We start from the raw sequence: 27,387 nt of genomic DNA, 5'->3' as shown, positions 1-27,387 counted from the left end.
CTCCTATTAGGCTGGAAACTGTACTTACCAGCGGCTAGGCATTCAGTTAGTCTTTGCTGTATGCCAGGCACAGTGCTGGGCTTCTGGGGACACCTGTGGTCTCTATGGTGGTGAGGCTTGCCAAGCCCCACTGGGGCAAAGACAGGCATTAGTACCTTGTCACTTACTTACAAGTTTGAGGAGTGCTCCAGAGGAGAGAAATTTAGTCCCCTGGGAGCCAATAACAGGGGTTTGGGATCTGGTCCCTTTAGCAAGTAACACTTCCAGGGAGGACTGAAAGTTAAGAGAGCAGGGAGGGGCGTCCCAGAGGCTGGGCAGAGGAGTTTGAGTTGCTGTCAGGGTAACAGAGGATGGGCTAGAGAGCCTGCTGCTTCAGGGTGAGAGAAATGAGGACTGGACAGACACCACAGGCTCACTTGCTGCCCAACTGCCCTTCTCCTTGTCCCCAAATAGGCCACATAAAACTTGAATGCCCCAAAGAGAAAAAAATGAAATTTAAATTACCCAGAGGCAGCTGCGATCAATATTTAGATCTATATTCCTAGATTTTATTAGAAATAGACATTGTTATAGAAACAGGATACATTATCTGTAAATTGCATTTTATAGAAACTTTAATGTGCTACACATTTTGCCACTTTTAAACGTCTATAATGACACTGCTAATAGCCACCTGAGATTCTATACCGTGTGTCAGAAATACTCCGTTAAAGGCCTACTACACATTCTTTCTCAGATATTTAGTGAACACCTGTTGTATGGCATGACTTTGCTTGGAAATTTAGGTTGACTGCAGGATCCTACTATTATTGTGGTAATATTATTATAAATGATGTGTTGTTGAATATCCTTGGGGCTCAACATCTGTGCAGACCTGTAATTGTTGACCCAGGAAAAATTCCCGCAAGTAAGATTTCTAGATTAAAGAGGAGACTTTAAGGTCAAATTACCCTTCAATTAGATTTTACCAATTTATACTCGTACCCACTTCCTGTGTTTAGCTGGTCAATAATGTCCATTACTTTCTCTACTTCCTTCTTTCATTCTTAAACCCTCTGCAGGCTGACTTTTGTTCCCCGTATTCCACTGAAATTGTTCTCACTAAGGTCATCAGATATCATTCAGAACGCCAGTTTCAGTGGCTGATCTATTTTCTGGCCTTATCCTCACTGACCTGTTTGGGGAATTTAATACTGTGGACCACTCTTCTCTTCCTGAAATATTTTCCTTGGTCAGGTAAAGCAGGTCCAGTCTTACTAGCCTCATTTTACAGCTGGGAAACCGAGGCCCAGAGAATTACCAAGTCTACTAAAGAGGACACGGCACTATTCAAACAGTGTTCAAATCTAGGCCTCTTGACTCCCACAGCCTTGAGCTTCTTTTTGAGCGTGGTTTTTGGAATCTTTGGTGACATGTGTACATTCTTTAGCGTTAAGAGGGCCTCACAAGGAGAATTTTGTCTGGTTCTTTTTGGAAGAAATTTCTATTGCATTCCATCCCCGCCCCCCGCCCCCAGTGCTGTTAATCTAATCAGTCTTTATGGCCTTGGCTGGAACAGGGTCCTAAATGAGGACTCCGTTGTGTGAGGGGGGGGGGGTGCAGAGTTGGTGCATCCCTGAAGAGTTCAGGGATAGAAAGAAGGCAGCGCAGAGGACCTGGCGGGAGGATACCCGCCGAGAAGCCCAGAAGCGGGCTTTGTGGCCAAGCAGCAATCTGCGGGGGCTTGTGCAAAGGTGTTGTGGGCTTTATTGGATGAGCGGCGCAGTTACTTCTCAAACCACTGGCACCCTCATGGGACTTAGAGCAGTTGCTTCTTCATAGAGTTGTTTTGAGCATTTAATAAGTTCAATATACATAAATCTCTGGGCTCTGCCCGACCGACGCACGACACACACCCAATAACTGGTAGTTACTTGGGTCTTTAGTTTCGATGTAACAAGCAGTCTTCTGTATTCGACCTCATTTGGGCCTTCCAATGATCCAACCAAACTCCCGATCCGCATATGGATATTTTAAATCACCATTCTATCGAGGCAGAAACTACGGAGCAGAGAGTGAGCACCAGGCCTCGAAGTGGCCGCAGTCTGGAGCGGGATCTGCTGGGAGGGCCCAACTTTTCCGCTGGGCACTCCCAGGCCCCACAACTCATCAGCGCACTCTGGTCGCAGCCTCCAGTCTTCGCCTCTGCGCCCGGCCGCTCTGCGCCATCTTTGAGCCTGGCACGGTGCCCCACTTCCGCACTTTCCTCCCGGGCCAGGGGTACCCGCACATGCTCAGGCGTGCCCCTCCTGGGGATGGAGTATCCAAAACTGGCCGGGTTTGTCACACACTGGCCAAAAAGAATAATTTATCTCGTTCTCTCAGGTCTCGGAGGTGGCTGTCTGACCCATTAAAAAATGGTGCCGATAGCCTCACCTCCCCAGGCTTCCGCTCTGGAGGCGCAGGGGCGAAGGTCATGTCGCAGTGCGCAGGCGCGACAGGGCGGCACTATCTCCATGGCAACCCGCGCGCAGCCCGGGCCGTTCCGCCGGGCGGGAAGCGCGGGAGCTGAGGCGCTGGCGACAGGCGGGGCTGCGAGCGCCGGGGGGCCGGGGCGGCCGGGGCCGCTGCAGGACGAGACCCTGGGCGTGGCGTCTGTGCCCTCTCAGTGGAGGGGCGTCCAGGGCATCCGCCGGGAGACGGTGAGGGCGCGGGCCCGACTCGCGGCGACGCGGGAGGGAGGGCGAGGGTCCGTCCGCGCGCGGCCTCCGGGCCAGGTTCTGGGGTCCCCCCGTTTTATTTTTGTATTTTAACCCACGGAGGCCCGCCCTTGTGGCATTCCCGTGCCAGTCTCCCCCCAGACCCAACAACAAAAGGGGTTTTCCTTAAAAACATCTGAAGACCCCATGTTTTGAAGGATTTTGTGTGAACCGCAGTTTTCAGGCGTTTCAAACTAACTTTCCTTTAAAAAGAAGAAGGAAGCGCATTTAAGGTCGAGACACGAGTGGTTTAATGAAAAGCACACAAAACGAGGCTTTTTAGAGGAGGCGGGGCTCCCGGGTGCCAGGTCTTCTCCGGAGGGGTCTTTGTGCGGACTTTGAGGGCCTGCTGTGTGCCAAGAGCCGTTGTGGCGCTGGGGACCCGTCAGTGAATGAAGTCCCTCCTGGAGCTGACCTGGGGCCGTTTGCAGGGCAGCGACCATAGGCAACTTACGCAATTAAATTTTGTCGTGTGTCAGAGGGCGAGTAGCGCCATCATGGACAAAAGTAAAAGAAGGGTGCGGGATCAGAAGGACTGGTTTGGAGAGTGAGAGGGTGGGTGGGCCTCACCGAGAAGGCGACAGTTGAGCAAAGACCGGGAGGAGTGAGTGAGCCAAGTGGATACCTGAGGTAGAACCTCCAGACAGCGCAAACTGCAAGTGCAAAGGCCCTGGGGTTGGTGTCGGAGCAGATCTTGTGTTTTGAGGCGGTGGCAGAGCTGGCGAGGAATGAGAGAGGGGGGAGTGGTCCCAGTTGAGGTCAGAGAGGGTCAGGTAGTGCCTTGCAGATCATTGTAGGGATGTTGGCGTCCCCTCGGTGAAAATGGGTATGGGGGGGGCGTTGTAGGGTGCCGCACATTTACCAGAAGAGGCTTAGCTTGCTGCGCGAGTGACCCCATCAGCAGACCTTAGGTCCTCCCGGACACTGGGGAGTTTTCCAATGAAGTCTAACTCTGGAAGACCGGTTTCTTGCCTCAGGCCAGTAGTGTGCCTGCGGGTCTCGAGCCTGGATTTGATCTACCTGGAAAGCACTCCCCACTTAACCAGGCTGCACAGAAATGGTTCTGGTGAAAAGCGAAGTGGGTATTTTAGTTGATCTCCATCCTTATCACACAGCTGTTGCTCGCTGAAGATTCAGGTTTTAGAAGACTTTAGGCTGGGAACCGCTGAATCCGTCTTTTTTTTTTTTTTTTTTTTCCTTACAGAGAATGAAATTGAGGCAGGTTCATTTTGTTGTAACTATAGCTTTAAGCTGTAAGGTTCTAAGAACTAATTCTAACACTGGAGGTGTAAGCTCTCATCTGTGAGGGTGGTTCCCTTGAACTAGCATCCCCTGTCTTGCTGAAGCAGATTTTTTTGTTAAGTTGTAAGAATTTTGCAAGGGACGGAAGAAGGTAAATGGCTTTTTCCAAAATAGTTTTTTCTCTTTATAAAAGTTGTGTGCCCAAAATTTAGAAAAAATCTGGATATGCAAAAAAAAAAAAAGTGGAAATAAAAATCACCCCATTCCCCAGCCATTCGACTTGTACGTGCTTTGTCTGTTTTGCCCCATTTAAAAAAATTTCTTTAAATGTTTATTTATTTTTGAGAGAGACAGAGCGTGAGCAGGGGAGGGGCAGAGAGACAGGGAGACACAGAATCCGAAGCAGGCTCCAGGCTCCGAGCTGTCAGCACAGAGCCGGATGCGGGGCTGGAACCCCTGGACCACGAGGTCATGACCTGATGTCGGATACTGAACAGACTGAGCCACCCAGGCGCCCCTGCCCCATTTTTTAAATAAAAACGGAATCACACTGTGCACAACATTTCATAGACTTAATACATCCTGAACAAATGTCCATGTTAAAAAAATTTTTTTTTTGTAACTTCATTTTATTTAACCAGTCTCTTGTGCTCGCTTCGGCAGCACATATATTTAACCAGTCTCTTTTGATGAGTTGTTAGGCAGTTTACATTTTTTTTCTTATCAATAAGTGCTGTGATGAGTGTTTTAGCTAATTTTTAAATACAGTTTCTTAATTTTTTAAAAAGTTTTTTTGGAAAAGTTGGACAGTGGTTTTTTGCCCATGTAGTGGTGCAATATTGTAATGTACCTCCATGTTCCATTGATGGATTTTTTTTCTTTTTTAATTTTTTTAGTTTTTTATTTTTTTCAGATTTTATTTTTATTTTTTTAACTTTTTTTTTTTTATTTATTTTTGAGACAGAGAGAGACAGAGCATGAACGGGGGAGGGGCAGAGAGAGAGGGAGACACAGAATCAGAAGCAGGCTCCAGGCCCTGAGCCATCATCCCAGAGCCCGACGCGGGGCTCGAACTCACGGACCGCGAGACCGTGACCGGAGCTGAAGTCGGACGCCTAACCACTGAGCTACCCAGGAGCCCCTCAGATTTTATTTTTAAAGTCATCTTTACACCCAACATGGAGCTTGAACTCACGACCCCGAGATCAGGAACCTCATGCTCTACCAACTGAGCCAGCTAGGCGCCCCCTTTTTTTTTTTTTAATATTAATGGTCTTTGGCCTGACCTGGCTTTTCTTGTCATATTCCAATCTGTTTACAGAGGGATAGGGTCCTGGACTTTGGTTCAAGACCGGGGTGCACACCCTCTTTAGGGCTTTGGGCCAGTCGCATGATCTCTTCTTCTGCAAAATGGGTCCTTGGTAGAATACTTCCTGAGGGGATGGATGGATCAACCAACGGAACCTGAGCCACCCAGGCACCCCTTTGTGAGGGGTTAAATGAGATTGTGGATAAGAAAACAGTTTGAAAGCCTAGGGCTGCTCGGATGGCAGAGGAGTGTCAGGGACCAGTCCAGCTGCCTGAGATAGAGGGTGCCTAATCATCCCTCCTTGCTCATCTGCGGTTTCTCAAACCAGATGGTTGACACTGGAATGTCCTGGAGACTCCTGAAAAATATGGATGTCTGGCTCCCAGCGGTTCTGGCTACATTGGTATGTGTTGTGACTTGAGAATCTGGTTTTATTAAAGCTCCCCAGGTCGTTCTGATAGGTAGCAAAATTCGAGACCACCAATTGAATGCATCTTCCTTTCCAGCAGCAGCATTACCTTTCTGAAGCCAGCCCAATGCTGATCCTAGGAAAATGTGGGCTGTGTTTTTTTTTCATTTTTTAAAAATTGTGGTGGAGAGCCTGACTGGCTCAGTGGGTAGAGCATGTGACTTTTGATCTCGGGGTCGTGAGTTTGACCTCCATGTTGGGTGTAGGGATTACTTAAAAAAAAAAAATTGTGGAAAGATACACATAACAGAGGGGCGCCTGGCTGTGTCAATCGGTTGAGCAATCGACTCCGGCTTGGGTCATGATCTCACAGTCTGTGAGTTCGAGCCCCGCGTCGGGCTCTGTGCTGATGGCTCAGAGCCTGGAGCCTGCTTTGGATTCTGCGTCTCCCTCTCTCTCTGACCCTCCCCCGCTCGTGCTCTCTCTCTCTGTCTCAGAAATAAATAAACATAAAAAAAATTTTTTTAAAAAGATACATATGGGGCGCCTGGGTGGCGCAGTCAGTTGAGCGTCCGACTTTGGCTCGGGTCATGATCTCGCGGTTGGTGGGTTTGAGCCCCGCGTCGGACTGTGTGCTGATGGCTCAGAGCCTGGAGCCTGCTTCGGACTCTGTGTCTCCCCATCTCTCTGACCCTCCCCCGCTCACACTCTTTCTCTGTATCAAAAATAAATTTAAAAAAACATTTAAAAAATTAAAAAAGGGGCGCCTGGGTGGCGCAGTCGGTTAAGCGTCCGACTTCAGCCAGGTCACGATCTCGCGGTCCGTGAGTTCGAGCCCCGCGTCGGGCTCTGGGCTGATGGCTCAGAGCCTGGAGCCTGTTTCCGATTCTGTGTCTCCCTCTCTCTCTGCCCCTCCCCCATTCATGCTCTGTTTCTCTCTGTCCCAAAAATAAATAAACGTTGAAAAAAAAAAAAATTTAAAAAAAAAAAAAATTAAAAAAAAAAAGTTTGTTAAAAAAAAACTAAAAAAAGGGGGGGGAGCCTGGGTGGCTCAGTCAGTTGAGCGTCCGACTTCGGCTCAGGTCATGATCTCGTGGTTTGTGGGTTTGAGCCCCGCATTCGGCTCTGTGCCCACGACTCAGGGCCTGGAGTCTGCTTCCGATTCTGTGTCTCCCTCGCTCTCTGCCCCTCCCCCACTCATGCTGTCTCTGTCTCAGAAACACATAAACATAAAAAACTTTTTAAAAAAAGGTACATATAATAGAAATTTCCCTATTTTTTTTTTATTTTTTATTTTTTTAACGTTTATTTATTTTTGAGACAGGGAGAGACAGAGCATGAACAGGGGAGGGTCAGAGAGAGGGAGACACAGAATCTGAAACAGGCTCCAGGCTCTGAGCTGTCAGCACAGAGCCCGACGCAGGGCTCGAACTCACAGACCGCAAGACCATGACCTGAGCCGAAGTCGGACGCCCAACCAACCAAGCCACCCAGGCGCCCCAGAAATTTCCCAATTTTTAAGTGTACAATTGAGTGTGTCAAGTACGTTCACAATGTGGAACCATCACCACTATTTGGTTCTGGAACTTTTCCATCCATGGAATGCATTTTGACATTCAGGTCTGTGTCTCTGGGACTGTGAGCTCCCAGAGGGCAGGGAGTGGGTCTTGTGTACTTTTGCACCTCCCGGAGGCACCCAGGAAATACTGGGTTGAATAATCTTCTTGTGTGCTGACATCCCACATAGGCTGCGACTCTCCTCCCCTGCTTGGAGTTCAACTAGCTGCCTGCCCACCGGCTCTTCCTTCTTCCCAGGCTGCCTCTTCGCCTTGGTGGCTTCTGTAGCCAATGTCACCCCCTGCTGGAGGGCGTTTGTTTTGAACCTGGGTCTGGCCTGTTACAAATTTTCAAGGAGAATTAAATCCTTGGTTCCCTACCTTTGGGTTTGCTACACAGTTTCCATACTAGATTTTTTTTTCAAGGGGCATGAGAGCACACTGAAAGACCAAGACGACACCAAGGTAGTCGGCAGTAATTGCAGCTTCAAGGTTGTGTAGCCTAACGCATCTCCCAACTTCCATGGAAACGTCTGCGATTGTCCTCTTGGTTGGCTCTTGGCTCCACGCTCTTCTCTGAGTAGCTGTTTGTTGCCCCGATATACTAAGAGGCAAGTTCACATGAACCGGAGATTGTTCCGTTACTCTACGTTCTCAGAGGCCTCTGGTGAGACAGTTGTCCCTCCCTGTATCCCACCACGAAACCCACTCAGCTGGAGGCGCCTGGGGGGCTCAATCGGTTAAGCGTCCAACTTCGGCTCAGGTCACGATCCCACGGTTCATGAGTTCGAGCCCCGCATCGGGCTCTGTGCTGACGGCTCAGAGTCTGGAGCCTGCTTCTGATTCTCTGTCTCCCTCTCGCTCTGTCCCTCCCCTACTCACACTGTGTGTCTCTGTCTCTCTCAAAAGTAAATAAATTAAAAAAAAAAAAGGAAACCCACTCAGCTCAACTTCGCATCTAAGACATTCCTGTCTCACCTTGTCTGCTCATTAGCTGTGAATTGTGCCTCACACCTGGGTCAAATTGTGGTGCTCGCTCATGGGGTTTGCAGTGTGGGCCCAGAGATGCTGGCTCAGGCCGGAGTCCTCTCTGCTCCCATCATACCTGTGTTCTCATCAGGTGTGTGTGCAGGACTTGATGGGGAAGGAGGTGGAAGGGGGGGAGGCCTTGGGGGTGACGGCCACCCGAGGACAAGGGAAATTCTGGGGAGGAGGATCTGAAGTGGGCCCGCTGGATGTGGCAAGGTGACAGCGACAGGCCACACGCACCCCACCTGCCCAGCAGCGTCCTTCAGGTGGGCTTAACAGCATCCCTCAGCCTCCGGGATGAACCATATCTCACCCCACCCCAGGTGAAGCTTCAGCTCCCAGAGTGACAGAGGTAGAAGTGGGGGGTGTGTGAGAGCATGGTCTGTGCTGTGGGGGTGGGGTGGGGGCAAGAGGCGATGGACCCTGGGCTGTGGCCCTGGGAAGCATACAGATGGGTGAGACCCACAGGTGGGGTCTGAGTGACAGCCCTCTGTACCTGCAGCCTCAGCATCATCCGGGGGCTTGTTCACAAAGCACACTCTCGGCCCCCCTGCTGGAGGAGGCAGCTTGTGTTTTAGCAAGCTTCTGAGGGATTCTGGGGCCTGCCCGTTGAGAAGTCAGGTCTAGAATGGTCTTTGAGGTCCTTTTGCGCTCGAGTCAGATGTGCTGGCCCAGGCTGGTTGATGAAATGAGATGCTGTGCTGCTCCTGTTTGCTGGTAGTGGTTAGTACCCAAGGGATTAACGGGGGCTTGGCCTCCCTTTGCACATCGTCTCAGACCTTCCAAGACGCATTCTCTCTGGATGGCGATGTTCCTCAGTCATAGGACACATCTTAAAAACCGGTGTGTTTCACAGATGGCCTGTGTATTTAATCTAGTTTTCCCCTGAAGAGCTATTATTAAACAATTGGAATGTTTTATAAACAATACATTGTAGAGTCGAGGAGATCTAGAATGTATAAAATTAAATAATCTCTGTACCCAACATGGGGCTTGAACTCATGACCCCAAGATCAAGAGTCACATGCTCTACTGACTGAGCCAGTTTGGCGCCCCTAGAATGTATTTCTTTTTAAGAGTTTTATTTATTTATTTTGAGAGATGGAAAGAGAGAATCCTAAGCAGGCTCTGCACTGTCAGCCAGGCACCCCTAGAATGTGTGTATGTATGTATGTATATATGTATGTGTGTATTTATTTATTTATTTATTTATTTACTTATTTAAGTTTATTTATTTTGAGAGGTGAAAGAGAGGGAGAGAGAGTCCCAAGCAGGCTCTATACTGTCAGAGTGGAGCCTGATGTGGGGCTTGATCCCACAAACTGTGAGATCATCACCTGACCTGAAATCAAGAGTCAGACACTTAACCGACTGAGCCATCCAGGTGCCCCTAGAATGTATATTTTTAGTAAGAAGGTGACTGTTCTACTCATGACTTTGAAGTACTCATGCCTCATAGTGATCCCCCCTGAATACATTTTTCTGGCTGGCTGGTTTCTGAATGACTGAATCACACATGAGCACAGTTAACCTGACATTGGTCAATCTCAGCCTGAACCTGAATGCAAGGCAGAGCCCAGTATTCTCTCAGCACACCCCTCGGGGCCTGGGGTGGTGGCTGATCACCTGACCCAGTGGGGCCGTTTCCTCTGTCATCACCAGTGTTCCTGAAATTGATCGGCCAGTCCTAGATGCCAGCTAGAGACCCATTATTTCAGAAGTGAGGCGTTGAGGGGTATTGGTCTGGGAGTCAGGGAGTCTTCCTAGGGGTCAGTGTAGGACTCTGATAGCAAGTGACAGAAACCAGCCCAAACCAGCTCCTGTCAAGCACTTCTCTTCAGGATGCCGGACGTCTCCTGGGCCTCTGAAGGTGCAGCTGGTCCTGAGGAATCTAGGAAACTTTGGGGGTCCCCCACCTCTCAACTCTGATGTTACCATGTTTCCCCCGAGGCCTGTCTCTGCTTGTCTCCTGGTTGTGGCCCTGGCTAATTGTTGGGGCCAACGTTTCCAGGTTTCAGTTCTAGGCATGTGCCATCTTGTTAAATCTTTGTTGTGAATTTCCCTGAGAGAGCTGGATTGGCCCAGCCTAGGTTTGCGTCCACTTCTCATCTAGTCAGAAGCTACAGTCCTGGTATCGGGACACATTTGGTGGCTTGGGTAGGAGTCCTGACATTCTGGGTGTCTGCAGGCTCTCCTGGGGGCAGGAGAGCTGGGCTCCCACACTGGGTTCTGGTCCCTGAATCTCACTGCCTTCCTCTCTGCTGGAGGTCACTGGGACTTCAGACTCCAGAGCGTGGTGACTGGTGATCTTGGTTTGGGAATTGTTCTGTTTCCCTTGGCCACACCTCCCAGTGTAATTAAAGTCTGGTCCCAGTCCCTCCTGTAGTGCCTCTGCCTCGGAGGTGTGGGAGCCCAGCATCCTTAACACTCCTCTTCCTGACCTTGCTGAGGCCCAGGAAGCAAGGATCTCATTCTTCCCTGACTTCTTCTCTGATGTCTCAGAGGGCTTGTTATGGGAGCCTCAGTCCAGCCACACACTGCCTGGCACAGAAGGTACCAGTCTACACAGGGTATCCTTGGGCAAGCCCTTCCCTTCTGGAGGCTTTGGGGCTTCATCCCCAGATGGGATGGGATGTATGGGACGGATCAGGGTCGGGCCAGATAATCAGATCTTGAACTGTGGAAACTACTTAGTTGTCCCAGAGTGAAAAGAGAATAATGATAGTAGCTTCCTACCAATTCACAGAAAAAATTGTGGGTGCAGCATGTCATTGGTTTTAAGTTTTTTTTTTCCTCTGTGAATTTTCCCTAGTGTTTTGACATTTGTCTTTTGTCTGAATAAGCAAGCAGCAAAGAAATATTTAAGAAAAAATTTTAATGTTTATTTATTTTTGAGAGAGAGAGACAGAGCATGAGTGGGGGAGGGGCAGAGAGAGAGAGGGAGACACAGAATCAGAAGCAGGCTCCAGGCTCTGAGCTGTCAGCACAGAGCCCGACGCGGGGCTCGAACCCACAAACTGTGAGATCATGACCTGAGCTGAAGTTGGACGCTCAACCGACTGAGCCACCCAGGCGCCCCAGCAAAGAAATATTAATGGAAGTAGATGGAAAGGTAACAGCTTGCTATCTTGTGGACATTTTTGTCTTAGATTAAGTCATTGGGGTAACATTCTTTTAGAAACTTTTTCTGAGTTTATCTGATGTGATGAGTGTCCAGGATGTTAGACTGGGTGAGAACACCATGGCTGAGGGGCAGTTTCGTGTCACAGGTCAGACTGCCTGAATTCAAGCCCTACTGTGATCACCTCTTTGCCGTGTGGTCTTGGGTGAATTACTTCTTTGTGCCTTAGTGTCGATGTTAGTAATGCAAAAATAGGAGTTTCTTCATAGGGTGGTTGTGAGGATGAATAAGATATGGGTAAAACTTTTGGGACAGTGCCTGAGTTAGCACTTAGTAACTAATACTCTCGCCATCATTGTGGCTTCTGGAAGTTTGATTTTCACCCAGTCTCTTAGAATTTTGGCTCAGGCTGTATACTTTCTTTACTTTCTTTTCTTTTTCTTTCTTCTTCTTCTTCTTCTTTTTTTTTACATTTTATTTATTTTTGTGAGACAGAGAGTCAGAGCACGAGCAGAGGAGGGGCAGAGAGCGAGGGAGACACAGAATCCGAAGCAGGCTCCAGGCTCCGGGCTGTCAGCACAGAGCCCGACACGAGGCTCCAACCCATGAACCGTGAGATCATGACCTGAACTGAAGTCAGATGTTTAACCAACTGAGCCACCCAGGCACCCCAAGCCTGTATGCTTTCTGATCCTCATGCCCATCCACGAATTCCTCAGTGTGCACACTCCCTTGGTGGACCCCTCCAGTGCTGTGGTTTCAAGTCATGTCTCTGTCGGATGTTCTCCAGAGCCTCACGCCTTGCAACCGCTCTCGGGAATCCTCAACACCTCCATGTGGATGGGAGGCATCTCGGTCTAAACGAGGCCCAGGAGAACTGCTTCTGTGTTCTCTTTTCCCAGAATTTGCCATCACATTCCACTGGTTGTCAAACCTGTCCTCTGCTCCTCGCTTCTTCCCGAGCAGCCAAAAAGCCATGGCCCTGCTTACAACCCACTCAGGCCACACCTCCCTGGCCTTGCCCTTGTGCTCGGGCCACCCTCCTTACCCACTGTGGCCAGGCACGCCACCTGCTGTCCAGTGTCTGAGCACGGAACGTTTTCTACTGTAAGGTTTTGCTCTGGCCTCCCCCTCCCATCTCTGTCCAGGACCCTCTCCTGCAGCTCTCCCCTTGTCCTTCACACCTCAGCTCAAGTGCCATTTCCCCAGAGACCTCCCTGGCTGTTCCCTTCTCTCCCACACATCTGCTGCACTTGGCACCATAGGTAGTTGGTGGGTATTTTCTTGTTCGTGTACCCCCAACCCCTGTGGAAGCTTCTCGGGCACAGGGATTTTGCACATTTTGTTTTCTGCTGTATCCATAGTACCCAGACAGTGCCTGGCAAGTGGACACTCAGTAAATAATGTGTGTGTGTGTGTGTGTGTGTGTGTGTGTGTGTGTGGTGTAAAGGAAATATATGTAAATAGTATATGTGTAATACATATAGTCTATGTGTGTATACAACATAATACAGTGTAGTGGAGATAGATATATAAAAATATATGTACATATATCTTGTCTAAATGGGCTTGTGCCGTGTGCCAAATACGTGCAAAGTGCTGGGTATAGAGATCAGACAGGGTTCTGATGCTGGAGGAACTCCATTTAATGGGAGGTGGATAAGAAAAGACAATTTAGTGGAATGTGATGGGGAGCGTGGGGACAGGTGTTTCATATACTAGGAAGAGCTGCCCCTGTGTGGGGCCCGCTCCCTTCCTTTAGGCTTACTAGCACTGGCCTAGTGCACAGCTCTGCCCTCCCAAGCCCGGTGGGGGAGGTGCACAGGGGTTCCCGGCCTCGCCGTTGCCCTGCACGTTCAGGTGCCTGGTCGAGGGGCTGTGGGAGCAGAGCCTCTTGCAGATGACGATCTGCTAGGCCCCCTCATTTGATAAATGATGGGTCCTGTTCATAAGAAAGGGAGGCTGGTAGTTCCTTCCCTGATCTGATGTCTATCCCTGTGGCCAGCTAAAGAGGGGACAAGGAATTGGAGACAGAGGTCAGGGTGGAGAAAAGAGGCAGCTGGGGAGAAGCCTGCCTTCTTTCTACCAACTAGCTCATCACAGACTCACCTGCTTCCTTTGATCATGGGGGCACCTTGGAAGGGGCCTGCGAAGGGAGGGAGATGCTGGTGGCCAGGTCTGCGATGCTTCCCTGTGCTGGCTGGGATGACCACTGCTGGCTGTAATATTACAGGATTCTTATTGTTGTCAGGATCTTCAAATGGGCACTCCTGGGAAAAAAAAAGAAAAGTGACACTCCAGCATCCCCTCCAAATGGTGTCCTAGTGTCACCAAAAGTCCTGTGTCAGGCTCTTACTGGATCATGTTGACCACCCCTGAACCACTCACTGTGGCCCAGTGCACATTGGAGGGTTGAGGGATCATCTTCACCCATAGCGCACAGATCGGGCTCCTCCTTTGAAAGATGGGCCAGTTACAAGAGCAAAGGGACAGACTGGGGCAGGCAGGATGACCAGAGGCCCATTGGCCTGAGGGTAAGCAGCAGCGCAGGAGGAGTGCTGTTTAGTAGGGGGAACAGAGTGCCCAGGCAGGCGGTCACTAGTGACCTGGGTTGACTGGTGACCACTGACCGCTGACTGGTGACCACTGGGTTTTGATTTTCTGCAGAAAAGTTGCCAGACGGCGAGCATTGCCACTGCTGAAGCGTCTGTCCAGACCCGGAAGCATGCGGATGCTGAGGTGCAGACCGAGGTCCCTGCACCGGTCAGCGTGCGGACTGTGGCCCAGCACGACAGCCCCAGGCTTGCAGCCTTTCTTCGGAGGGTGGAGGCCATGGTTATTCGAGAGCTGAATAAGAACTGGCAGAGCCACGCTTTTGACGGCTTCGAGGTGAACTGGACAGACCAGCAGCCAACGGTAGGGAACTGCAGCCTGGGACGCCCTCCTCCTCTGCCCCAGCTTGAGCCTCGCCCGCCCCCGTTTGAAGTCCTCTTAGGCCAGATGCTGTTAATAGCAATAATAGTGACTGCGTTCATGGAGGTCTTACTTTTTGCCAGGTGCTGAGCTGAGTTTTATGAGAGTAAGTCATCGAGCCTTCCCTGCTGTCAAGAAGTAGTTTGTGGTTACCTCCATTTACAGCTGGGGATGGGGAGGCTCCTGAGTTGAAACGATTTTTCTGGGATCACATGGAGCTAGTCAGCAGTACAGGCAAGGCTTGAACGTGGGGAGTCTGACTCTGGACCAGACTTTGTCCACTGCTCGGCTGTCTCCCCTGGCACCATGTGGTGAGGGCTCTCTGTGCCGTCTCATTTACTCCTCAGCACAGCGGCATGAGGCGGTACTTGGATGATCTCTGTTTTATAGACAAGGCCCAGAGAGGCTAACTGACTTGTCCACGGTCACCCAGCTGTAACGGGCCAAGCTGGGATTTGAGCCCTGGTCTGTCTGGTTTCACTGCCATGCTCTAGTGACTTCAGTGTCTCCGAGGCTCAGCTCAGAGTGACCCTGTACACTTAGGTGTCCGGCCGCACAGGCAGGCTAGGCTTTGAGATGAATGGGGGGCTCTTGGCTTTTGCTCCGTGCTGGGCCTCAGCCTCCACTGTGGACAGGCTGCTCGCTCACACGGCTGCGGGCCCTCGACTGGGGAGCCTTGGAGTTCTGAGCCAAACTTTTTTTTTTTTTTATACAGTGCTTTCTTCCTGTAGAAGCAGATGAGTAACTATGTATTCAGAGGTCATAGCCCTGTTCTAGCCCCTCCCCCTCCTCTGCCCTCTTCCCACCAAGTCACTGGAAGGCATGGGAAAATCAGTTTGAGGGAAGTCCTCAAAATCATTCTGAAATGCAGTTGCCGAGGCCACACCTCAGTGGGCAGTCACTGACTCCTTATAAGCCGGGCACAAGAAGGGCTCAGGGAAGAGGAAGAGCCCAGCATGTTGTCTCTCCTTGCCATTGCTCGTGCCCCCCCGCCCCCACCGCCCCACCACCCAATTTTACAGAGGTTAAGCTTTTGTTCTTTATTATTAGCACGTTCCCACATTTCTATGGATTAACTTGGTCCAAGTGGGTGTTACTTTCTCCCCCTTTAAAAAATACATTTTTTTCCCTTTAAAAAATTTTTTTTAATGTTTTTTTAAATTTGAGAGAGAGAGCGAGAGAGAGACAGACCATGAGCAGGAGAGGGACAGAGAGAGATGGAGACAGAATCCAAAGCAGGCTCAAGGCCCTGAGCTGTCAGCACAGAGCCCGATGCGGGGCTCGAACTCACAAGCCGTGAGATCGTGACCTTAGCTGAACTCGGACCCTTATTAACGGATTCAGCCACCCAGGTGCCAAAATATCTGGTTTCTGACTACAGAAGCAATGTATGTTCATTATAACAAGTCCAGGCAGTATAGAAATACAGAACATATACCATGTAGACAGTGGGAGGGGACACTTTGTTCCCACGCCCACACGCCTTTAGAGTCTTCTCTGTGTTACACTAACACAAGTATCATCACTAGTGTTGTCACTGAGAACATTTTAAACAAGTGGAAAGCACTGTATGTTTTCCTGATGACCTTTTTCACTTCGAGCTTTCCATGTCAGTTCCTACAAAGGTGCTGTAGGCGTCCCAGCGGCTACACTGGGTCCCACTGCACGGACACGTCGTCCTTTATCTGAGTCCCCTGTGGGTGGACGCCCAGCTTCACTTCTAGAGAGGTATCCTCCAGAAACGGGAAGGTAGGCGGGAGATCAGTCTGCACCCTTTGAGTGGCAGCCTGGTGAGCTGGCCCTGGACAGCCCCGCGTGTTAGTGGTGCGAGAGCATTGGGCAGAGGAGGGCGTTAGCAGTTTGCTGTTATATCACATTGACAGCGGGTCTGTCCTCCCACTTCTTGTTTTGCATCAGTTCTTTGTTGATTCCCTCATGGTGGAGTTACTGTCTTGGGGTTTTTCTCTCTACTTCCGTCAACGTGTTGGCCTTGACATTTCATCATTGTCCTTGGCACTGCTGTAGTAGCTCTGGAAGGGCTGGGATGCTGCTCTTAACGAGAAACCATAATGTCAGAATTCTGAAATCAGTGGGACAACCTTGTGGAAAGCTTAGAAATTGGAGATAAGGAAGAGGCCACCCAGGGTCTCCCATTGGAACCGCCGACCTCCTGGTTCTGTTGTTTCCTGCCTCTTGTTTCACACGTGTGTTGACAGCTGTGAGTCACTGTGGCCAGTCTTGGGGTCTTTTCTGGTCAGGAGCAAAGCCTGTTCTGTGTTGTCAGGTTGCTATGGAGACTTCACACTTGTCCTTTTGAAACACCTAATTGGAGCCTGGGTGGCCCAGTTGGTTGAGCATCTGACTATTGATTTCTGACTATTGATCTCATGGTCATGAGATTGAGCCCCACATTAGGCTCTGCACTGAGCGTGGAGCCTGCTGGAGATTCTCTCTCTCCCTCTCCCTTTGTCCCTATTTTGCTTGCACACGCTCTCTCTCGAAAAAATAAAAATAAATAAAAATAAAACACCACCTAATGTTTCATCCATACACTTTATTTTTTTGAGCCGAATTTATCCAGGTGTGTTCTCTGTGCAGGCAGTTCACCCTTTGTGCCAGTCTGAGTCTTTTTTTTTCTTTTTTCTTTTTTTAATGTTTATTTGAGGAGGGGGGAGGAGAAAACAAGCAGGAAGGGAGGGGTAGAGAGAGAGGGAGGCAGAGGATCTGAAGCAGGCTCCGTGCTGACAGCAGAGATCCTGACGCGAGGCTCGAACTCACGAACTGTGAGGTCGTGACCTGAGCCGAAGTCAGACGCTTAACTGACTGAGCCACCCAGGCATGGCCATGCCGTTCTGAGTCTCGGCCAACACGTGTCCGCCACAGTGAAGGTGTAGAGAAGTCCCTTGTCCCCCTGCTTCTCCCACGTTGTAGGTTTATGTTCAGATTTTAAAGTGCACTGGGTAGGGGCGCCTGGGTGGCGCAGTCGGTTAAGCGTCCGACTTCAGCCAGGTCACGATCTCGCGGTCCGGGAGTTCGAGCCCCGCGTCAGGCTCTGGGCTGATGGCTCAGAGCCTGGAGCCTGTTTCCGATTCTGTGTCTCCCTCTCTCTCTGCCCCTCCCGCCGTTCATGCTCTGTCTCTCTCTGTCCCAAAAATAAATAAACGTTGAAAAAAAAATTAAAAAAAAAAAAATAAAGTGCACTGGGTATAAGCAGTGGGTTGCAGGTATACGTGGTGTTGTGACAAATAACTTAATGTCTGTGGTGCCTTTCTGATGTACACTTTAGTTGAACATGACGTAAAAAAGTGCACAAACCACAAGTGTCCAGGCCTGTGGTTTTCCAAAGTAAAACATTTCTGTGGAGCCAGAACCCAGATCAAGAAACCGAATGTGATCAGACCCCAAAGGTTTGTTTCCTTCCTTCTTTCTTTCCTTCCTTCCTTTTTCTTTCTTTCTTTCTTTTCTTTTCTTTCCTTCTTTCTTCTTCTTTCTTTCTCTTTCTTTCTTTCGTTCCCTTCTTTCTTTTTTATTCTTTCTTTCTTCTTTCTTTCTTTCCCTTTCTTTCTTTCTTTCTTTTCTTTCTTTCTCTTTTTTTCTTCTTTCCCTTGCTTCTTTTATCTTTCTTTTTCTTTCTTTCTTTCTTTCTTTCTTTCTTTCTCTTTCTTTCCTTCCTTCCTTCCTTCCTTCCTTCCTTCCTTCCTTCCTTCCTTCCTTCCTTCCTTCCTTCCTTCTATTTTTCCTAGTGTTTATTTATCCTTGAGAGGGAGAGATACACAGCATGAGTAGGGGAAGGGCAGAGAGAGAGGGAGATGCAGAATCCAAAGCAGGCTCCAGGCTCCAATCTGTCAGCACAGAGCCTGGCGCGGGTCCGAACTCAACAAATTGCAAGATTATCACCTGAGCCGAAGTCAGATGCCCAACTGGCTGAGCCACCCAGGCACCCCCCCCCCCAAAAGGTTTTCTTGAGTTCCCTCCACCTCCTACCACACTTGACAGCTTTTTTTTTAATCTTTAAAAAATTTTTAAGCAATCTCTGTGCCCAGCGTGGAGCTTGAACTCACGACCCTGAGATCCAGAGTCACATGCTCCAGGGACAGAGCCAGCAGGGCGCCCCTGTAAACGTGTGTGCTCAGTTCTCTTGGGCGTGCACCTAGGGGCAGAATTGCTGGGTTGTGTGGTGCCTCTATGTTTTAGCTTTTGAAGACCCACCAGACTGTCTCCCCACCGTGGCCTTGCCGTTCTCCGTCCTTGCTAGCAGTGTGTGAGGGTTCCCACCATACAGCTTTTTACACGTTTTAGATTCTTTCCATCGGGTAGTCTCTTTATATGGAGTCATAAGGTCAAGGAGTACGCAGCTTTTCACAGACGTTTTGATCTGTGTGGCACATCACCTCCCAGAAACCTTGGGCTGATCGCTCACAGTGGCCAGCACTGCCAGCCTTTTCATTTGGTGTGCCAGGCTGCTATGGGCTGAGAGGGAAGCTGCCAGAGGTTTAAAAAAATTTTTTTTCATAAAATTGTAACCATTAAAAAAATTGCTTTAATGTTTATTTGTTTTTGAGAGAGAGACAGAGTGCAAGCCAGGGAGGGGCAGCCCAGAGCCCGACGTGGGGCTCAGACTCACGGACCGCGCGATCATGACCTGAGCTGAAGTCGGACGCTGAACCGACTGAGCCACCCGGGCGCCCCAAACTGTAACCATTTCCAGGTGCATAGTCTACTGGCACATACAGCACCATCCAGTTCCAGAAGCCAGAGCTTTTGAAACTGTGTACAGAACAGGGTCTTACTCTGAGCCAGAACCTGGCATCTGTCTCGGTTCGTAAGATCCTTTCTTCTGGGTTTCTGGAAGTATCCTATTTGGGGTGGTGTTGGGATGAAGGCTCTACATTTCCCTTCAGGACCGGGCAGTGGACCTGGGTGGCTTTGGAGGTCCAAGCTTGTATGTAGTGTTTTTTAGGTGGCTACAAGGCCGCCTGTTGGGTGGCTCTGTGGCTCAGGGCTAGGGATGGTTTGTCTCTTGCAGGTCACGTGTCTGCACACCCTGGGCTACCCCCCAGCCCAGGGGCAGGGTCTGCATGTGACCAGTGTCTCCTGGAACACCACCGGCTCCGTGGTGGCCTGTGCCTATGGCCGGTGAGTGGCAGCAGGGGTGGCTGTGGGGCAATGGGAGGTCCTCAGACTCTGGTTTAAGCCTCTTTCTCCCTGTCTGTGTGGCGAAGGTTGGCCTGGAGCTTGGCCATTCTGGGAGTCTTTTTATTCTCGAGGCCGCCTAGGCACCAGGTTGGCTGGAAAGAGCAGCAGAGGGAGGGGCTTAGAGCCCACAGTCCTGGTGCCCACCTGCCAGCATAGGGCAGTGCGCCCTGGGCCTGCCCCCTCTTCTCCGTGAGCCATTTCCTGATGGGCCACAGTTCCCCAACCCTGCTATCGTGTGGACCCATCTTGGTCCTCGGGAACCCTTTTCTAGAGAAGGTCCTGCCACTGTGCTGTGGAGGAACCTGTGCCACTACAGCACCCAGTACGGTCTGGGTGTGACGGGGACGCAGGCTGATCTGGGGGCGGTGGGTGGGTGGCGGGTCTGGTGCTAGGAGCAGGGCGGGGGCGAGATCCTGGCCTCGGGGCAGAGCCGGCTCAGGCATGTCCCTGTGCAGGTTGGACGACGGGGACTGGAGCACACTGAAGTCCTTCGTGTGTGCCTGGAACCTGGACAGGCGAGGCCTGAACCCCCAGCAGCCGTCAGCAGCGGTGGAGGTGCCCAGCGCCGTCATGTGCCTGGCCTTCCACCCCACGCAGCCGTCCCATGTCGCAGGTGAGCCGTCTTCTGCTCCCCACCCTGTGCAGGGTGCCCACAGGGGAGCTCTCCACTGGGCCCTCGGCCCCCAGGCACAGCTGGGGCAGGTCTGCTTGGGGAGCAGAGCCCTGGGCTCAGGTGAGGATGCCGTGCCAGTTGTGGAGCGTGGAGGAGGAGGATGGGGAGGAAAGGGGGAGGGGGGAGGAAGAAGGGGAGGGGGAGGAGGTGGTGGGGGCGTTGGCGGGTCCTCGCTGAGTCTTGATGGGGTGTGGGCCATGCAAGGGTGCATCCTGCTCAGGAGTCGAGGCAGGGCGACATGGGCACCCTCGGGGAGCCATGGGTGGTGACGGGAGCCACACGTGTTGGGAAAGGGGTTGTGCTGGAGGGCACGGCAGGGTGCCGGGCCTGGAGATCAGCCTGGCAGTGGGTGGGTGGGGGCACAGCAGGCCGGAGTGGGGGGAGGGCAGGACTTTTCCTCCCCCCGGGCGACTCTGGGGAAGCGGCTCCCCGTCCTTGCACCCTGGGCGGGCGGGGCTGGTGCTGGGTTGGGGCGCCGGGTTGTTGCGCGTGAGTCAGCTCTCGTCCGGGCGCGCTTGGTCCCGCAGGCGGCTTGTACAGTGGTGAGGTGCTGGTGTGGGACGTGAGCCATCCCGAGGACCCGCTGCTGTGGCGCACGGGCCTGACGGACGACACGCACACCGACCCTGTGTACCAGGTCAGAGCAGTGGGCCGCGGTGGGGGCGGGGAGGCACCTTCCCCTTCTCCCTGAGCTGAGTGCTGCTGTCACTGGCCCGCTCCTTGAGGTGACACGGAAGAGAGGGGGCCTGCTCGCACAGCCACAGCAGGTCACCAAGGAGTTGGCAGTTAGGGACAGAGGCCTTCAGCATTCTTTGGCATTCTTAGCTCCCGGGGCAGAAGTCACACCCGCCCCCCTGCCACGCCCAGGCCCTGGGCCATTCCCAGCTCCCCCAACTTCCGAGTGGCCATGTGGGGCTCCCAGCTATCCTGGCGTCTCAGGGAGGGAGCTCGGAACCCTCGGGCCTGCCCCCAGGTGTGTGAGGCGGTTCCGGGCCTCCCCCAGAATTCCCCCCTTTGGTTTTCCCGCAAGAGAAGGGGTAGTGGGGGGATGAGGGTGACCGCCGGTCTTGCTGGGAAATGGGGGCAGCCTGGGGAGCAAGCAGCTCTTTCTTGACCTTGGTCCCGTACCCCGTTGTCCCAGGTGGTTTGGCTACCTGAGCCCCGGCACAGCCACCGCTTCCAGGTGCTGAGTGTGGCCACGGACGGGAAAGTGCTGCTCTGGCAGGGGGGCGGGGCGGGCCAGCTGCAGCTCACGGAGGGCTTCGCCCTGGTCGTGCAGCAGCTCCCGAGGAACACCAAGCTAAAGAAGGTACGCGGGGCCCCAGCTGCCGCCCCCGCCCGCCCGCCCACCGTAGGAGCCCCGCAAGTGGGCCTTGGGGGTGGCGGCAGGCGGCACGGGCAGCGGTGCTAGCAACTGAGGTCCCGTGGCTCCCGCTCGCGTGACCGGGCTCTTGTGGGACTCTGACCGGATTCCCTTGGCTCTGTCTGCCCTGCCATTCATTTCTCCACAGCCTCCCCGGGGGGAGACCGAGGTGGGTGCTACGGCGGTGGCTTTCTCCGGCTTTGACCCCAGCCTCTTTGTTCTGGGCACGGAAGGTGGCTTCCCGCTCAAGTGTTCCCTGGCAGCAGAAGAGGCCGCCCTCACGCGGATGCCTAGCTCTGTGCCCTTGCGGGCCCCGGCACGGTTCACCTTCTCTCCCCATGGTGGTCCCATCTACTCTGTGAGCTGTTCCCCCTTCCACAGGTAGAGGAGGCCACGGGGCACCTGGCACAGGGAGGGTGAGGAAGCCCCATAGAGCGGCCTACAGGGCCTGCGGTCTGGCCTGGGCCCAGGTCTTCGCTGTTTGAGCCCTCCTACCCGGCGCTCGGGTGGTTGGCTCCCGGGGATTGGCCCTTCTCTCCCTAAGGGGATTCCCAGTTTGGGGGTCCACGGAGACTTTTCAGGAACGTGACAGCCCAGGGGGAGTTGGGCAGGACACCCGGTGCTCATCCCCTTGCCTGGCTCTCTGCCCTTCATCCTGTCCAGGAATCTCTTCCTGAGTGCGGGGACCGACGGCCACATCCACCTGTACTCCATGTTGCAGGCCCAGCCCCTGGCCTCCCTGCAGCTGTCCCACAAGTACCTGTTTGCCGTGCGCTGGTCCCCAGTGCGCCCCTTGGTGTTTGCGGCTGCTTCCGGGGAAGGTAGGAAATAGGACGATAGGCTCAGATCCATTTAAGTGATACAGGCCCAGCACGTACTTGGAATTCTGAGCTGGGGAGAGGCAGCAGGTGGGGGAAGGAGGGCTAAACCAGGTGGACTTCTCTTGTGCCGTGAGTTTCTCTTCCTGGGTGCACAGGCCACTGTTCTGGGCCTCTTGTCCCATGATTCTCTCTCCCTGCAGGTGACGTGCAGCTGTTTGACCTACAGAAAAGCTCCCAGAAACCCACAGTTTCAATCAAGCAAACCCAGGATGATAGCCCGGTCTACTGTCTTGAGTTTAATCGCCAACAGACTCAGCTCCTGGCTGCCGGTGACGCCAAGGGCACTGTAAAGGTGTGGCAGCTGAGCACCGAGTTCACTGAACAAGGACCCCGGGAGACAGAGGACCTGGAGCAGCTGGCAGCAGAGGTGGCCACCTGAGGACAACTGGGGTGGGGGTGGGGGTTGGGGGCAGGAGCAAGCTGCACCTGAGCTAGGCTCTGGAGTTCCGACAGAGGCCGAATGAAGACAACACGAGCTTCTGGGGGAGTCAAGTCATTTATTTGTCTTTCACGTGAAAACAAAAGGGAGGGGAGAGAACAAGAGGGGATCTGGCCCGCCGCCGAGATTGCCGAGTCGGAATGGGGCAGCGGGCTTCACGAAGGGAATCTGGGTCCCCACGGCAACGGGGCAAGTGCGACTTGACCGGAAGCGGTTTATCGAAGCACCATTTTCTACTAAGTCTTCTCCCAGGCTAAGCGGACTTAAGCTCACATTGGAAAGTAACACTGGAATATCTTAAGAGCACAGAGAGGAGGTGTCATGCAGCAAGGCAACGGCAGGGCGGGCGGCGTGGGCCGGGCGGAGCGAGGAGCGGGATCAGTTCACGAAGAGCGAGCGGGTGAATTCCACGTAGTCGAAGGAGGTGGGGAGTTCGCGGCCCTTGCCATCCACGTAGGGCTTCATGTGGGAGACGCAGTAGTCGGCTTGTTCCCGAGTCAGGTTCTGGAGGGGAAGGGACCACACCTGTCAGTCCAGTCCGCTGACACCCGGGGGAGGTGCGGACATCGGGAATGTCCCTGCCCAGAGACCACAGCCACTTCTAAGAGCCGCTTCAGACAGGTCTGGAGTGAGTTTCACTGGTAAATGGGGATAAAATGCACCCAGAAGAAGAGGGCTCAAAAGGGAGGTTTGTTAACTTAGACTCATTCTGACCCTGACCCTGACCCTGACCCCGGGGCAATCTCAGGCTTTACTTTCCAAAGGAAACCTCAACCCTTGTCCCCAGGGTAGGGAAGCAGAGCCCCAGACCTGGTATAGTTCCTCCTTGGTCACGTAAGGCTTTCCCTCGGAGCTCAGGGCCCGGAAGGCGCTCTCGATCTCCTCGCTGGATTTGACGTTCTCCGTCTCCCGGCTGATCATGAAAGCCATGTATTCTTGCAGGGAGACGTGGCCGTCCCTGGGGAGGAGCGAGTGCAGTGAGCAAGGGGGGCACAGGAGGAGCCGAAGACCGAGCTGCCTCCAGCACCATCCCTATAGCGCACCTGTTCGGATCCACAGTGTCTAGGATTGCCTCGAACTCGGGGTCTGGCTCCCCTTCCTCCACCATGGGCAGGTCATAACCCAGGGAGCGCAGGCAGGACTTGAACTCCTGGTGGTTCAGCCGGCCCGACTTGTCTTTGTCAAAGTGTCTGTAGTACAAATGGAGGACTGCTCAGCACCCAGGCCCCGGTGCTGAGCCCGCCTGCCCGGCAGGGGAGGCCATACTCACTTAAACATCATGCTGAATTCTTTGAGGGCCTCCTCAGTCACTCCTGTTGTGTTCCTGAAAGAACAGAATGGAGTTAAGGACCGGGCCTTCCACCCCGTTTGGTAGGTGGCGCGTTCTGCTCCATCCCCATAAAATGGTGGGCGGGGGGGGGGGGGAACCTGCGGCCAGGCAGCTGAGACCCCCGCCTCCTCCCTTGCTGCCAGGCCTGGCTCAGGTACCTGGCCTGGATCTGCTGCTCCAGGTTGTGCTGCATGCGCATGCCCAGCTGGTCGAGCTGGTCCCACTGCTGGGCCAGGCCCACGGTGCTGTGCTCCGTGTACTTGTTGTCCAGGATCAGGGCCTCCTCCATGGCTGCCCCCAGGTCCTCAATCTTCTTGAGCTGACTTCTCATGGCTCGAATCTCCTGGTGCTTGCGCTAGAGAGGGGGAGGCAAAGGTGCAGGGGACAGGGGCTCTCAGCTTGGCGTCCAGGCCCAGGGCCCTGCTCAGCAGCCCTCCTGGCCTGACGCCCACAGGGCCGTGCAGAATGGCAACGGCAGGATGGCGTGAAGTGAGATCCAACAGCCTCCGTTAAGGGAAGGACGTCAGCGTCGGTCACAAGCCAAGAAAACTATACACTAAGAACCAAAGGACTCTTTCAAGTAAGACACCCAGCGGCAACCCTCAAAGACAAACGACGGGGCTCGGGGCTGCTTTCTGCTAAGAGAAAAAGGGCACCTAACCAGCCTAGCTTCATGCCTGACTTGGAACCACGTGGGCCTACTGGAGAAGGCTGCCTAGAGGGTCCGAGCCTGGCCAGGAGCCGTAGGGGCACTTACTTTGGTAGCTTCCAGCTGGGATTCCAGGGTTCCCGATTCTTCCACCATGCAGGACCTAAACACAGAAGCACAGTGAAGCAGGAGGACCTGAATGGGAGCTTGAATTAACTATCCCCAGTTAACAGTACCTGCTATCTTGATTTTTTTTCTTTTGGAATTTCTTTTAAGAACACGAAACGTGCTACTGGCAATCTTTTTCTAAGTGGCCCTGGGAGCCATGGAGGGCAGTAGTAGTATTTCTTCTGTTTCAGAGACTGCCAGCTGGTGCCCCAAGGTGTTGAGTCACCTGCCCAGGGCCAGCTGGTGGGCCAGGGCTAAGCCCCACCCATCCTGCTCCCAGGCTAGGACCCTTTCTCATGTGGCTCCTCAGGCCCAGCCAGGCTGTGACATGGCACCTGACCCAAGCTAGGCCCTCAAGGGGCACCTTAGGAACTGCGTCGAAATCCCCTCAGGAGATGACAGAGGGGCTGCAGGCCTGACAGCCTCTGCAGTCACTGGGGAGAAAGCCACTCTGTGCGACCCTGCCTCCTGCTACCCAGGAGACCTTCAGGAGGAGGAGGCTGACAAAAGGAGAGCCACCCCCTAGAAATCCCTGGGGCCTCTTGCAGGTTCCTGAGGAGGGGAGCCACATTCTAGGTGTGACAGCAGTGGAGGAGATGCAGAGGACCCCTCAGACACGAAGGCGGGGTGCTAAGAGATCATGACCAGATACGGGTTTTGAAAGGGATTCTAATTCTGCCCAAAGGGGAGAGGTGGCTGTGATCAGGCTCCATGACACAGGGCCAGAGGCTTCCAGGGCCAAGTTCTGAACAGCAGGGAGCAGGGAGCCTCCATCTATCTGACATTACAGTGTGAGGTCACAGAAGGCCATCAGAGAACGAAGACAAGTTAGGGTTACGTGCGGGGACGAATCACACTGTGCGCATGTCCTTGGGGGGATTTTAGCCCAGCCTCCCCGGCACCCACGTGTGCCCCAACCTACCCTTTCAACACCCAGCGAGCCAGGCTTAGCTCTGAAATTTCCCCGAGTTCCTAGTGTTCGAGCAAGGCAAGGCACCAGGCTTCCTCCTACCCCAGCAGGTCAGACTCACAGTCACGCCATGTCCCCCAGAGAAAAGCAACACCCCCAGGACCCAGGGGCAGGAGGCTGGGTGCCGGTGCAGTGGGAGGAGGACAGACCCCTCCTTCCCAAGCGGCCGAGGGCGGTGGGTTAGTCAGAAAGCGGAGCCGCCTGGGGAAGTCAAGAGTGCATTGGTAAAACCACAGTGAGGTAAGAAGAGAAATAAGAGGAGAAAAACCTTCCAGACAGATCATCCCCAACTTCATACTGATAGACACGAATGACCCGACGATACGCTATGCTAGTCAAAGAAAAGAAACCAAATGAATACACCGAAGGCACGGGCAGGCAAGAGCAGACCGAGACAGACACGCGCCACAAGGCCCAAGCTGGCAGTGCACAGGCGGGGCAACCTGGCGCCCAGGCAGGGACCTGGTGGGGCTGCGCCGCCGGGGAGGACGGGCGGCCTCAGGGCAGCTCACACTGCGACCAAGCAAGACGGGACAGGGCTGGGGAGGAGCCACGTGGTAAGAGGAGCAACGGCACCCACGGAGACAAGACCAGATTGGCAGACACAGCCACAGGGCTGGGGAGGGGAGCGGATGTCAGGCGGCTAATCAACTCCAGCTAGAAGCTGCAACCCCTAAATCCTGACCCCCTCTGCCTCCAGCACAGGTAGCTGGGTCAGCTGGTACTGGACCTGTTTCTCCCATTACCATACTTACACACCCCAACTACCCGTCTGTAGAACCCCTGGAATGCTAGACTCAGCCACTGAGGTCCCCTCAACCCTGGCTTTACATGGGCCTGGGGGAGAACGCACAGGTGCTGGACCCAGGCAGAGGCTGAAGCCTCAAGGAGAGGCCCCTCCCAGTGCTGGGCGGGGCCACCCTGCTTCTCCCAGGGCTCCTCCCAAGCCCCGCCTCTCCACCTCCGGGAACCCAGGCACTTCTGCCTCCTCTGAAGGGGCAAATGATGCTATGCCCCTTCCCCTGGGAAAGCTGTGGTATGGGGCACTGGGGGAGGGGCCAGTGCACAGCTGGGAACTCACTGTACCAGCCGAAGCTCCTACTTCGTGACCATGACCCCCTAGGAGCTAAATCTGGTCCCACCGGACACAAGGGGAAAAGAGGCAGAAAAGAAGTCCAGTAAAATCCCAATGGCTGAACAAGCACTGGGATTCTCAGAGGCTTTGGACTCCAGCTCTGGCCCTCTGGCTTGGTCACATTCCCTCCCTGAGAGGGCCCTTGGAATCTGAACAGGAAGGTGGGAGTGGCTCCCCTCCCCAGACCGCAAGCTGTCAAGGACAGT

At 53.2% G+C, this 27,387-nt stretch overlaps 2 protein-coding genes across 15 annotated transcripts in view; one reads left to right on the top strand and one right to left on the bottom strand.

Moving 5' to 3' along the window:
* The first annotated feature begins 2,495 nt into the window (after positions 1–2,495).
* DYNC2I2 (dynein 2 intermediate chain 2) lies at positions 2,496–22,986 on the top strand. Of its 4 annotated transcripts, none has more exons than XM_030294179.1 (9): positions 2,496–2,681; positions 14,072–14,320; positions 19,404–19,513; positions 20,029–20,186; positions 20,774–20,883; positions 21,388–21,555; positions 21,758–21,990; positions 22,273–22,430; positions 22,631–22,986. In XM_030294179.1, exons 1-9 carry the CDS (start codon positions 2,496–2,498, stop codon positions 22,867–22,869), a joined length of 1,611 nt encoding a protein of 536 aa, XP_030150039.1. In that variant the 3' UTR covers positions 22,870–22,986. The 4 variants fall into 4 exon arrangements, with proteins under 4 accessions (XP_030150039.1, XP_032451538.1, XP_032451539.1 ...); XM_032595647.1 differs by having other exon boundaries at positions 22,331–22,430; positions 22,631–22,879; XM_032595646.1 differs by lacking the exon at positions 2,496–2,681 and adding an exon at positions 5,526–5,692.
* SPTAN1 (spectrin alpha, non-erythrocytic 1) overlaps positions 22,971–27,387 on the bottom strand; it is a 61,405-nt gene continuing 56,988 nt past the window's right edge. For 6 of the 11 annotated variants that reach the window (XM_030294172.2, XM_030294174.2, XM_030294173.2 and 3 more), the window contains 6 exons: positions 25,017–25,071; positions 24,418–24,614; positions 24,200–24,253; positions 23,973–24,119; positions 23,740–23,887; positions 22,971–23,433 (listed from right to left, as the gene is read on the bottom strand). In XM_030294172.2, the coding sequence (XP_030150032.2) occupies positions 23,308–23,433; positions 23,740–23,887; positions 23,973–24,119; positions 24,200–24,253; positions 24,418–24,614; positions 25,017–25,071 (727 nt within the window). In that variant the 3' untranslated portion in view covers positions 22,971–23,307. Of the gene's footprint in view, positions 23,434–23,739; positions 23,888–23,972; positions 24,120–24,199; positions 24,254–24,417; positions 24,615–25,016; positions 25,072–26,314; positions 26,378–27,387 lie in introns of all 11 variants that reach the window. The other 5 variants (XM_030294168.1, XM_032595644.1, XM_030294167.2 and 2 more) reach the window with 1 other exon arrangement.

The sequence above is a fragment of the Lynx canadensis genome, chromosome D4, assembly GCF_007474595.2.
Source record: "Lynx canadensis isolate LIC74 chromosome D4, mLynCan4.pri.v2, whole genome shotgun sequence".
Lineage (NCBI taxonomy): Eukaryota > Metazoa > Chordata > Mammalia > Carnivora > Felidae > Lynx > Lynx canadensis.
Note: the sequence above shows the minus strand (reverse complement) of the source record. Positions and strands in the feature narration are given on the sequence as shown.